Source organism: Anomaloglossus baeobatrachus, chromosome 1 (assembly GCF_048569485.1).
Source record: "Anomaloglossus baeobatrachus isolate aAnoBae1 chromosome 1, aAnoBae1.hap1, whole genome shotgun sequence".
Lineage (NCBI taxonomy): Eukaryota > Metazoa > Chordata > Amphibia > Anura > Aromobatidae > Anomaloglossus > Anomaloglossus baeobatrachus.
In genome coordinates, this window is record NC_134353.1 from 706,897,632 (window position 1) to 706,910,754 (window position 13,123).

Genomic DNA, 13,123 nt, shown 5'->3' on the forward strand with positions numbered 1-13,123 from the left:
GCTGACTTCCATGTTGCTCGGTACTTGAGTTGACCCCATCTGTTTCTATAGTCCTGGCTACCACATAGGCACAGACATTCCTATCTCAGCCACAACTGGCGGAGGCACAATACCCTTTTACAGTACGGCATATGCAGCATTGAGCTATTGCACACATTGAATATTTGGTGAGGGTTTTTTTTACCTCCGTATTTGTAGCCAAAGCAGGAGTGGGTGAAAAATGCAGAAGTGGTGCCCGTGTTTCTATAAGGGTACGTTCCTAAAGCATTTTGGACGCAGCGTGTCTTCCTTGCGTGACTGTGTCTAAAAGGCTACGTTGTACCGTACAAGCAGTGGATGGGATTTATGGAAATTCCTGCTCTCTGCTTCCTTTTTGCGCAGAGGAGGACCTTTGTCTCTCCGCGAGAGAAAACACACTGTGTCTAGAACGCAGCATGCTCGGATTGTGGGCACGTACCATTTTATACTTTAATCACACAAAAATCTGTTATGGATATACAGATATTTAAGAAAGCTCAAAGAAGTCAGAAATAATAAAAATACTTTTTATTTTATTTTAATGTCTTCTCTATTAAAAAATACATATATGAAAAAACTCCACTATATAGTACCCAAGGACTGGATTAAACAGGTCAAAAGGTTTTATTAATAATCCCACATTGACATATGGATTCAAGGATTCATAGTGCCCTATAGTTGATTAAGCATATATAAGGCTACAATGAAAATTCAAACCTCCTTTTTTCCAAATGCAGAAACTATTGCATAAGACATAGTCGTAATAGCATATCATGTGGTAACCAGTAAATAGGTGCAAAGTACCATATATTAATACCCTAAGACACTAAGGGATTCTCAGTTAATATTAGTGCGTACCCTATTATGTGGGCATGAAACCGGAGCACCATTCCAATAAAGTTACACCATAATACACCACATAGCTAATCAATAGGAATAGTAACCCCAGATCCCCCACAGGAGACCACTTGTATGCATTACCTATTAGAAGACCTGATATCCACGTCCTGCGACCCCAACACGTGTTTCGCCTTTTCTTCTTCAGGGGGCGTGTGTTTGGGTAGGGGGACTTGGTCTTTATATAGTACGCCGCCATAATCATGTGAACTCCACTCACCCGTGCTGTCCGGCGCGGCGTCGGGAGGCTGGGACTGCAGGAAGTACAAGGAACTTCCGCCCGGCGGCTCTGACCCGCATACTGCGTTCCATTTGTCACCTGACAACGGAAGCAGCGCATGGCCAATTACGAAAAACTACTAACAAATAGGAATAACGTTTGGAACACCATTCTAAGTCCGAACTGGGTGCAAAAACCTAAAAATTCCTATTTGTTGGTATTTTTTCGTTTGTGAACCCTCCCCAACCACACCTATTGCCAATCCATATCATACGCATAAATAGCCTGGGTCTCAGCTTCCCATACACGGTAGGTTTTTTAACTGCATGAGAGGACACACAAGCTAGGGACCCCAACGTAGAGAAATACTTTGGCGTAGTGTTGGGGCTCTATTGCATTGATCAATTCAGTAGCTAAATTTCTCTTTGTTCATATATTCATGGCAGTAATGCAGATTCCATTTTTCACATTTTCATTCTTACATATAGCTATTGAATTTTTCAAGTCAGTATTCACACAGCAGTTTCTGCTATTTCATGTATTCCCCTTGCATAGTCACTGGTGTGCATACCTTATCTCCCCATAGTGATGTTTTTTTAGGTTTTTGCACCCAGTTCGGACTTAGAATGGTGTTCCAAACGTTATTCCTATTAGTCAGAAGCTGCAGGCACAAGATGGTGCCACAGGACCAGAGCGGCATCGGTAAAGTATGAAAACACGGAAAGTAAGTATGAGCCAGGGGTCGGGGAGGGGGCTTACATTTAAAGCACTATAATGGGGGAAAAAAAACAAAACGCTGTAGTGTAATTGTGCTATAAAGTTGTAGCTCAATATGCGTCTTTTGCTCGTATGCCCACACACCCTGCCACACCTGTGGGTCTGATGACCTAAATTAGCTGTAATAGGTCCTGGGACTGAATCTATTCCACATAACTGAATGGGGGGTTTCTACATCATGAGGTAAGTAGGACTATCTGCTGTATTTCTGTAGGAAAGCTGCAGTGACTCTACCATTAGTCTTTTCTATACACCCCAGTTACACACCTTGTTTGTGTGGACTCCATACTGTCAGCAGCTTATATTGTGGGCCGGGACACATGACAGTAGTATAAATATAAGGATGAGGTGAGTGTTAATGCACAGTCTTCACTTTTCTCTATTCTTTGCAGCCACCCCGGGCTATCGGCAATGTCTGTGACCAACAGGATCAAGCTGGTGGTGACAGGAGATGACTTTGGTTACTGCCCTCGCAGAGATGTTGGTATCGTCGAATGTTTCCATGCTGGCGCCATAACGAATGTATCTCTTTTGGTGAATGGCGTCTCGGCGGCTTGTGCGGCAGAATTGGCTCGTAGGTAAGAAACATGGAGGCCATGTTTTCTAAAGGTAAAGGAAGGCACACCCTCAGAGGCCATCGAGTTCATGTTTACATTTACACGTGTGCAGATCACATTCTCATACCGCAAACATTTGTGCCACCTCACATCTCCAGTGACGATACTTGTATGCTCAACAAATGTTCAGTAGACTAGCAATGATCCCACACCCAGCTAATAGTGACAAGTATCCAGAACTGAAGGTATTTCTAGGTTCTTTATATTAATGAAACTAAAATGTGGAATAGTTTTCCCTCATGGCCACGTGTGATTTTCCCAATCACAATATTTCTGACTATAAGGCCTCATGCACTCTGCCATATTGTGGCTCTGTGCTATATGATGCCATAACGAGACCCCTATTCTAGTGCACGGAGCCTTTACTCTGCTTTCTTATGTTCCAGTTTTCATACAAATTTTTTCAGAAAAACTGTGGCGTGCTCCACTGTGTTGCTTCTAGGGCAGAAAGGCCTTCTGACGAATGTGGCGGATTTTATGGACTTTACACATTGCTGTATAGGTTCTGCTGTAGGGGTTTGGGTAAGTTCACACAGTGCGTTTTTCGCGGCGTTTTTGTGCGTTTTTGGGCTCAAAACTGTATGACTTTGCTTCCCCAGCAAAGTCTAGGAGTTTTCATTTTTGCTGTCCGCACACAACTTTTTTTTTTAAGCTGCGTTTTTGAGCTTAAAAAAAAAATGGACATGTCAATTCTTTCCTGCGTTTTTCTGCGTTTCCCCCCCATGCAATGCATTGGAAAAACGCAGAGATCAAAAACGCAGCAAAACACAGCTAAAAACGTACCAAATTGCGGTAAAAACTCATGCGTTCTTTTTTGTGCGTTTTTAGCGGCCAAAAACGCAGCGTAAACAAAACACAGCGTGTGCACATAGCCTTACTTTGTCAGCCACTCATGGCTAAGGCTACGTGTGCACGCTGCGTTTTTTGTCCCTTTTTTTTGTGCAGTTTTGTTGTCAGCAAGTTCAGACTTTGGACTTCCCAGCAAAGTCTATGAGAATTCAGATTTGCTGTGCGCACATTGCTGTGCTTTTGTCTGCAGTTTATTTGGCAAAACTGTTTGACAAAAAAGAAGCAGCATTTTCATTCTTCTTGAGTTTTTGTCACGTTTTGTCACCCATTGAAATCAAAGAGGGGATGAAAATGCAAGGAAAAATGCATGCTACTCAATTTGTGCATATTGCATGTGTTTTACTTGTGTTTTTGTCACAAAAAACGCAGGTCACCCACATTGTTCCAGGATAAATTAATTAACTCTCTATCTTTCTAATCGCTTTATACTCACCTATCACCGGCGTGGCTGTCACACTGCTCCTGCTGCCTCTCTCTTCTTTCGGGCCGCTCATTAGGCTCATACATATTAACTGCTTCTCCTGCCCACCGGCATCTGAAATTGGTTTCAGCCAGACGGCCCCCCACTCTGAGTGACAGCTGTCTGACTGCAACCAATCACAGACGCCGGTGGGCGGGTGTATATAGTACAGTAAAATAATTAAAAACAAAAACACAGTGTGCGGTTCCCCCAATTTTGATACTCAGCCAAGATAAAGCCCCACAGCTGGGGGCTGGTATTCTCAGACTGGGGAGGCCTAAGGTTATTGGGCTCTCCCCAGCCTAAAAATATCAGCCAGCAGACTCCCAGAATTGCTGCATTAGATGCAACAGTCCTGGCACTTTACCCATCTCTTCCGAATTGCCCTGATGTGGTGGCAATCGGGGTGATAAGGAGTTAATGGCAGCCCATAGCTGCCACTAAGTCCTAGATTAGTCATTACAGGCGTCTGAGACGCCCCCCATCACTAATCTGTAAGTGAAAGTAAATAGACACAAACACCTAAAGGTTCCTTTATTTTAAATAGAAGACCAAAAAGCACCCTCTTTCACCACTTTAGTAACCCCCATACACTCCTCCAGGTCCGACGTAATCCACACGAGGTCCCATGATGCTTCCATGATGCTTCTGGGCTGGTATTACAGTGGCCATTTTAATATTCTAAACACCTCTAAAGACTTTTTTATTAAACTAATTTACTAAGAAAAGAACCAGAATCCAAAGTAATAAAAATAATAATAAACTTTATTGTAAATACATCAACCAAGGGTGCAATAACAGAACGGTACACAAGGTGACAGTGCAGATCAACAGGAGGAGATGGAAAGGAACATCATAAAGTAAAAATGTATGGGTAATTTTACAACAACAAAACCATGTCCCAGTATAATAATGTCCAAAAGAATATCAGTGGCTATAATGCAAGGGAATGGAAGTGCTGAAATCGAATATAAATAAATCCAGAGTGAAAGAGGTGAAACTAACCTGTCGACATATCCTCCTGCTGGCGCCACCCGCCCAATGAACGTTTCATCAGAAGCCTTCATCAGGGGGCGCCCCCAGTTAAAACATCAGCGTGCGCATGTAGCCTTTGATGGAATGCTCTCATCGAAGGAGGGCAAGTTCTGAATTATGGAAACCGCATGATTAGTGAGCGAGCACTACCATGCACTGTACTCATTAGGAGTAGTTGAATGCTTGGATGAGTGCGACTCGTGTACCAGAGTATAATAGAAGTCAGTAGAGGACTTCCAGAGATCTTCCAGAAAAATGCGCAAGTCCCCACTGACGTCGACTTGAGCATCCAAGCATAATGGAATTCAATGGGAGGCTCAAGCATTTTTCTAGGAATGCTCGAGTACCCTGTTGACTTCCATTATAATCGGGTGCTCGAGTCAGACCCATCCGAGCATCCAACTGTGCTTAATAAGTAGAGCGCACCCAAGCATGATAGTGCTTGCTCATCACTAGGCATGATGCTACACAGTCTCCATAACTGCCATTCATCTCTGTGGGAGATATGGAAATTGGATAGCGCTGAACACTTGGCTGTTTCTGGAATCGTGACCTCCTCTCACCATTACATAGACTCTTTCTTTGTCGCTCCATTGGGAGACCCAGACAATTGGGTGTATAGCTATTGCCTCTGGAGGCCACACAAAGTATTACACTTAAAAGTGTAAGGCCCCTCCCCTTCTGGCTATACACCCCCAGTGGGATCACTGGCTCACCAGTTTTGTGCTTTGTGCGAAGGAGGCAACACATCCACGCATAGCTCCACTTTTTAGTCAGCAGCAGCTGCTGACTATGTCGGATGGAAGAAAAGAGGACACATATAGTGTCCCCAGCATGCTCCCTTCTCACCCCACTGTATGTCGGAGGTGTTTGTAAGGTTGAGGTACCCATTGCGGGTACGGCGGCAGGAGCCCACATGCTGATTCCTTCCCCATCCCTTTTTACAGGGCTCTGGGTGAAGTGGGATTTACCGGTCTCCAGGCACTGAGACCGTGCTCCATCTACAGCCCCTGGAGAAGATGCTGGATGGAGCGGAGTACATCAGGGACATGGCCCTGCTTCCTCAAGGTACTCTGTGTCCCCGTGCATTTGGCGCTCACACCGCAGCATGCTGGGTGTTGTAGTGCGCCGGGGGACATCAGCGCTGCGGCGCCTGTGCCAAATGGCCTCATTCAGCTTTGCTGAAGCAGGCTCACTTATGGGAATTGGTCGCGCCGGCCGCTGGGACTGCGGCGCGGCTGGCACTTGTAGTGCGCCGGGGACTTCAGCGCGGCCTGCGCTTTTACGGCGGCCGCGCTGATAACTAGAGTCCCCGGCTTTTGCGGCCTGCTTCCGTTCGTTCCCGCCCCCAGACCTGCCAGTCAGGAGAGGGGCGGGACGCTGGCCACTTCCAGGAATCGGTCGCGCCGGCCGCTGGCAGCGGCGCGGCTGGCACTTGTGGTGCGCCGGGGACTTCAGCGCGGCCCGCGCTTTTACGGCGGCCGCGCTGATAACTAGAGTCCCCGGCTTTTGCGGCCTGCTTCCGTTCGTTCCCGCCCCCAGACCTGCCAGTCAGGAGAGGGGCGGGACGCTGGCCACTTCTATGAATCGGTCGCGCCGGCCGCTGGAACTGCGGCGCGGCTGGCACTTGTGGTGCGCCGGGGACTTCAGCGCGGCCCGCGCTTTTACGGCGGCCGCGCTGTTAACTCGAGTCCCCGGCTTCTGGGCCTAGTCTCCCTTCGTTACCGCCCACAGCCCTGACAGTCAGGGTAGGGGCGTGACGCTGCATAGAGCAGAGCTGAAAGCTGGAGTATGTTTTGCATACTCCACCCCTCTCACTGTGTGCACTGTGAATCCGGATTCCCGCACTTTCTCAGGCACGCCCACGGCTTCCTTCTCTACAAGGACACCGGCAGCCATTAGTGTCAGTTTCTGTAAGATACAGAGACAAGTGTGGAAGACCCTGGCATTCTGATAGTCACACAATCGCTGTAACAGGCGTTAAGCAGCACCTGTGGTGCTAACCCCACTAGTGCAGAAGTGCACTTATAGATATGCTTGTACTATATACATTGCACTGTTTGGTCGCACGTTGTATATACCCTCCTGGATTATGCGGAGGAGTTATCAGCATATTCTCTGTGTAAAACAAAGGTGCAGAACCACATGTTTTTCTATACAGCTGGTACAGCATGTACGGCTATACGGCCGGCAGGTACATAGACTCCCATTGTATGCACTAATGGCCAGGGGATGAGGACGGTGTCTGCAGTATTTACTGACAGTTTTTCTGAGACTATGGCTATGATACTAGAAGCCTAGCAGTCCGGACATGTCTCTCACAATATGGGCACTGTTGAATCATTGATCCATGGCCCCCCTCAGTGTGAATAACTAACAGCTCCGGGAATGTCACACGCATCCCAGAGTCACGGCTCTGCACGGACGTCAGTCCCAGACAGCCTAAGTGGGCTCGCTATGAGCGGCCTCGGTTTCATCAGGGTCCTAACAGAAGGACTCGCTGTGTAATGAGGCGGAAGTAGCGGCTCAGGATTCTGATCCTGAGACCGCTCTCAATCTGGATACACCTGATTGTGACGCCATAGTAAATAATCTTATAGCGTCCATCTATAGAATGTGGGTTATTTCTCACAGCTCCTCCAGTGGAGGAGTCAGCTTCACGTATTTTTCTGGACCACTCTGCCTTCAGAGAGGCAGTCCAGGAACACCACGCTTATCCAGATATGCGCTTCTCCAAACGGCTTAGGATACACGTTATCCCTGTCCCCTGACTTGGTCAAGGACTGGACCCAATGTCCCGAGCGGCATCCTCCAATCTCCAGGCTTGTAGCTAGATCCATAGTTGCAGTGGGAGATGGAACTGCAAACTCAAAGATGCCACTGACAGACAGATGGATCTCTGGTCGAAAGCCATCTATGAGGCTGTCGGCGCACCGTTGGCTCCGGCATTCTCTCCCTTGGGGCACTCCAAGCTATTTCAGCTTGTCTTACACAGATTGACACGGTTACACGTACATCTGTGCCGCAGGTGGCATCCTTAACCTCTCAAATGTCTGCATTTGTTTCTTACGCGATTCAGGTTGTCCTGGACTCTGCGAACCGTGCGGCGGTAGCCTCCGCTACTCCGTGTTTTTAAGCAGAGCCTGGTCTGCTCGTTAAGTGAATGGAAGGCAGATTCTGCTTCCAAAAAAGGTTGCCTAACCAGTTGCCTTTTTCTGCTGACCGACTGTTTGGTGAGCGTTGGATGTAACCATCAAACAGTCCAGGGGTAAGGATTCATCCTTTCCTCAGCCCGGACACAACAAACCCCAACAGAGCAAGAGGCAGTCGGGGTTTTCGGCCTTTTCGAGGCTCGGGCAGGTCCCATTTTTCCTCGTCCAATGTGGACTCAAAAGGATCAGAGGAGCTAAGATTCTTAGCGGGCTCAGTCTCGCCCAAAAAAGCGACAGTCTGAAAACCCGCTTCCAAGGCGGCTTCCTCATGACTTGCGGCCTCGGTCGGTAGCAGGCTCTCCTGCCTTGGCGATATTTAGCTGCCATAGGTCAATGACCATTGAGTGTGAGACATTCTGTCTCACGGGTACAGGATAGAGCTCACTTCTCGTCCTCCAACTCGATTCTTCAGAATTTCTCCACCTCCCGGCCGGGCCGCTGCTCTTCTGCAAACAGGGTGCACTCTATAGGCAGAAAGAGTGATGACCCCCGTTCCTCTTCAGGAACAAGGTCACGGTTTTTACCCCAAATTCTTTGCGGTACCTATAACAACGGGCCGTTCCGTCCCGTTCTGGATCTAAAAATGCTCAGCAAGCTCGTGGACACCAGGCGGTTCCGGATGGAATCCCTCCGCCATGTCATCGCCTCAAGGTCCCAAGGATATTTCCTAGCATCATTAGGCATCAAGGATGCTTATCCACACGTGCCGATTGATCCAGAGCAGTAGCGTTTCTACGCTTCGTTATAGGAGACGAACACCCTCTGTTCGTAGCTCTACCTTCCGGCTAGCGACAGTCCAACTGGTCTTCGCCAAGGTCAGGGCAGCAGTAGTCACAGTCCTGCACTCTCAGGGTCACTCTGTGGTCCCGTATTTAGACGATCTACTTGTCAAGGCACTCTCTTAGGAAACATGCCAACACTGCCCGAACGTTGCGCTGGAGACTCTCTAGAGTTTTGGGTGGATCATCAACTTTTTAAAGTCAGATCCGACCCCGACCCTATCGATAACATATCTAGGCATAGAGTTTCTTACTCTCTCAGCGATAGTGAAGCTGCCGCTAGACAAACAGCATTCACTACGGGCTGCAAGCTCTTCTTTAAGAACCAGTCGCACACATTGAGACGCCTCATGCACTTCCTACGTAAGATGGTAGCAATGGAGGCAGTTCCTTTCGCGCAGTTTTACTGCGTCCACTACAATGGGACATTCTCCGCCAATGGGACGAGGAGTCGACGTCCCTCAACAGAGTCGTCGTTCTTTCTCAGGCGGCCAAGGAATCTCTACGGTGGTGGCTTCTTCTCACCTCTTGGTCAAAAAGAAGGTCCTTCCTATCCCCGTCCTGGGCGATAGTTACGACAGACGCGAGTCTATCAGGGTGGGGAGCAGTTTTTCTCCACTACAGCGCTCAGGGTACGTGGACTCAGCAAGAGTCCACTCTTCAGATCAATGTTCTTGAACACAGAGCAGTGTATCTTGCCCTACAATCCTTCCAACAGCGGCTGGAAAGCAAGCATATCCGACTTCAGTCGGACAGCTCCACAGCGGTGGCATACATCAACCACCAAGGAAGAACGCGCAACCGGCAAGCCTTCCAGGAAGTCCGGCAGGTTCTGATGTGGGTGGAAGACACGGCACCCACCATATCCACAATTCACATCCCAAGTGTGGAAACTAGGAAGCTGACTTCCTAAGTCGCTGAGGTGTGGCCGAAAGAGTATGGTCTCCTCACCCGGACGGGTTTCAGGAGATCTGGCGCCGCTGACAGAGGCCGGACGTCGATCTAATGGCGTCACGGCACAACAACAATGTGCCAGCTTCATGGCACGGTTTCACAATCATCGAGCTCTGGCGGCAAACGCCTTAGTTCAGCATTGGTCGCAGTTCCAGCTACCTTAGGTGCCACCTCTGGCATGGTTGCCCAGAGTACTGCGCTAGATCAAGACCGACTGCGGCCGCGCCATCCTCGTCGCTACAAATTGGCCGAGGATGTTGTGGTACTCGGTTCTGTGGTGCCTCACGGTAGGCTAACCGGGGGCACTACCAGACCAATCAGACTGGCTGTCTCAAGGGCCATTCTTCCATTTGAATTCTACGGCCCTCAACCGGATGGTGTGGCATTGAGTCCTGGAACCTAGTGTCGTCAGGATTACCTCAGGACGTGGTTGCCACCATGAGACAGGCTAGCATACCAACGTCCGCCAAGATTGACCACAGGACGTGGAAGATGTTCTTATCTCGGTGCTCGGCGCAGGGTGTTTCTCCCTGGCCGGTTGCATCGTCTATGTTTCCTTCCTTCCTGCAATCTAGGTAGGAAAATGGGTTGTCGCTCAGTTCCCTTTAGGGACAAGTCTCAGCGCTATCTGTATTTTTTCAGTAACGACGACTTCCTCAGGTACGCACGTTCCTACGGGGAGTTTGTCTTCTCAGCACTCCGTACAAGCGGCCGTTAGAGCCCTGAGATCTGAACAAGGTTCTAATTGCTCTCCAGATGCCGCCTTTCGAGCCTTTGAAGGATGTCTCCCTTCCCGTTTTTCACGGGAAGTGGCCTTCTAGTAACGGTCTCGTCTCTTAGGAGAGTTTCCGAGCTAGCAACGCTCTCATACAAACTCCCTTCCTGGTCCTTCACCAGGACAGGGTAGTTCTGCGTCCGGTTCCGGAATTTCTCCCTAAGGTGGTATCCCATTTTCATATCAATCAGGATATCACCTCACCTTCTTTGTGTCCTCGTCCAGTCCATCAATTTCAGAAAGATTTGCATCTGTTGGTTCTGGTGAGAGCACTCAGGTTCTACTTCCCGCATGGCGCTCCTGCGCCACCCGGATGCACTCTTTGTCCTTGTCGCTGGTCGGCGTAAACAGTCGCAAGCTTCCAGATCCACCCTTGCTCGGGGGCTCGAGGAACCAATTCTTGAAACCTACAGTTCTACTGGGCTTCTGGTTCTCTCAAGGCCGAAGGCCCATTCTACCAGAGCCGTGGGTGCATCCTGGGCATTACGGCACCAGGCTACGGCTCAGCAGGTGTGTCAGGCACCCACCTGGTCGAGTCTACTTACTTTTACCAAGCATTATCAGATGCATACCTACGCTTCGGCAGACGCCAGCCTAGGTAGATAAGTCATTCAGGCGGCGGTTGGCCACCTGTAGGAGAGGGCCGTTTGACGGCCCTATCATGAGGTATTCTTTTACCCACCCAGGGATTGCTTTTGGACATCCCAATTGTCTGGGTCTCCCAATGGAGCGACAAAGAAGAAGGGAATTTTGTTTACTTACCGTAAATTCCTTTTCTTCTAGCTCCAATTGGGAGACCCAGCACCCGCCCTGTTTTCTCGGGGTTTTTCTGTTTTTTCGGGTACACATGTTGTTCATGTGGTATGGTTCAGTTCTCCGATGTTTCCTCGGATTGAATTGGTCTTTAAACCAGTTATTGGCTTTCCTCCTTCTTGCTTTGGCACTAAAACTGGTGAGCCAGTGATCCCACTGGGGGTGTATAGCCAGAAGGGGAGGGGCCTTACACTTTTAAGTGTAATACTTTGTGTGGCCTCCAGAGGCAATAGCTATACACCCAATTGTCTGGGTCTCCCAATTGGAGCTAGAAGAAAAGGAATTTACGGTAAGTAAACAAAATTCCCTTCTTTATTCCCTATGAATGGCTGAGCGGGCATGGAGTGTAATTTTGGTATATTGGCCGTTCTTAAGATTCTGTTCTTCTGAATGTGAAATGTGCTCTGTAGTTGACTCTGTTAAAGGGTGATGTTTTGTTTTTGTTTGTTTGTTTTAAAAGGTATAATATCCCAATTGGCTTGCATGCTAATCTCTCAGAAGGAATACCAGTATGTAGAGAACTTCGGCAGAACTGCTCTCTAATAAATGATCGAGGAGTGTTTCTTGGGAAAATGGGTATCCGAAAAGCACTCGCACAAGGACGACTACACATGTCAGAGGTGAGACCATGGCGGGGTACGGTATCAATCTGGTTTTACAGACCAAACATCAACACGTATTAACAATTTGCAGCAACCTGCAAATTACAATTTCCATTAATGTGTACTTAATTGATGGATATAGTCTTCAGATATATTTGCTGCTAAAACACATGACTTCACAGGATGTTTTGAAAGAAAAGCAGACCATGTAACCTTTGGATGAGAAGGGTCCTCCACAGCACCCCTGCATTCTACTTCAGAAAGGGGGCGCCTTAGTTTTCCCCATGTATCTATGGGTTTGCTCTGGGTTTTCTCCCATACAACAAGAACAAGTTGTTACTGGCTTTAAATTAAATGGCACTCTTTATGTATATATGTATCCGAGATGGTAAATTAGATTGTGGAGTCTGTACTCTCTATTGAGAAAACTTTACATTATTGCTGTATTATTTTGACTTCTATGTTTGTAGTGAAGATATATGGCTGTTTTTTTCCACCTCTGAATTAAAGGTGTCTATACTTTAGATTGCTTGTTTAGCCAAGATATTTCTCAGGTCACCCCCATAAACATACACCCTTAGGTTTGGCCGAGTTCGGCTATATATGGGGGTCTTTAGCTGTGAGTGAAGCTGTATTGCGCATTCGTGACCATGGCTCCTTTCACTGTCAATGGAGCGATGGTCACAGATGCAATATTGCTTCTGTGATCCCATAGAAATGAATGGAACAAAGGTCATACATGCACACTACCACCTCTATAGGCCCATAGAAGTGAATGGAATAATGACCTTTCATGCACATCACCATTTTATTTACATGGGGACTTTGGGAGCCCTGTTCTGGGACCTCCAGTGATCCTAAGCATGTAAGATCTGCATCGAGCATACATGTTATCACACATCTTGTTTTAAAAAAATGGTGAACTAAATATTTGAATCGCCTATTAACACTGTGTAACTAGAATTTATCAAGGCAGATGTTTAGTTTTTCCTGTTTGATCCATGGCTCCTAGAGGCAGTGTGGACATAAAGGCATACCTGCACTTAGAACAGCTGATGTTTGGGCCACATTGTTTTCCACCGCACAACAGACGTCCCTGTGTAGCTCTAGCCGGA

The 13,123-nt window shown here is 47.9% G+C and overlaps 1 protein-coding gene across 2 annotated transcripts in view; it reads left to right on the forward strand.

The window, feature by feature from the left end:
* The window catches only part of YDJC (YdjC chitooligosaccharide deacetylase homolog), a 30,836-nt gene that overhangs the window by 5,117 nt on the left and 12,596 nt on the right, over window positions 1–13,123 (forward strand). For both annotated transcript variants that reach the window (XM_075321227.1, XM_075321237.1), the window contains exons 2-3: window positions 2,305–2,490; window positions 11,867–12,026. In XM_075321227.1, the coding sequence (XP_075177342.1) occupies window positions 2,324–2,490; window positions 11,867–12,026 (327 nt within the window). In that variant the 5' untranslated portion in view covers window positions 2,305–2,323. The remainder of the gene's footprint in view (window positions 1–2,304; window positions 2,491–11,866; window positions 12,027–13,123) is intronic.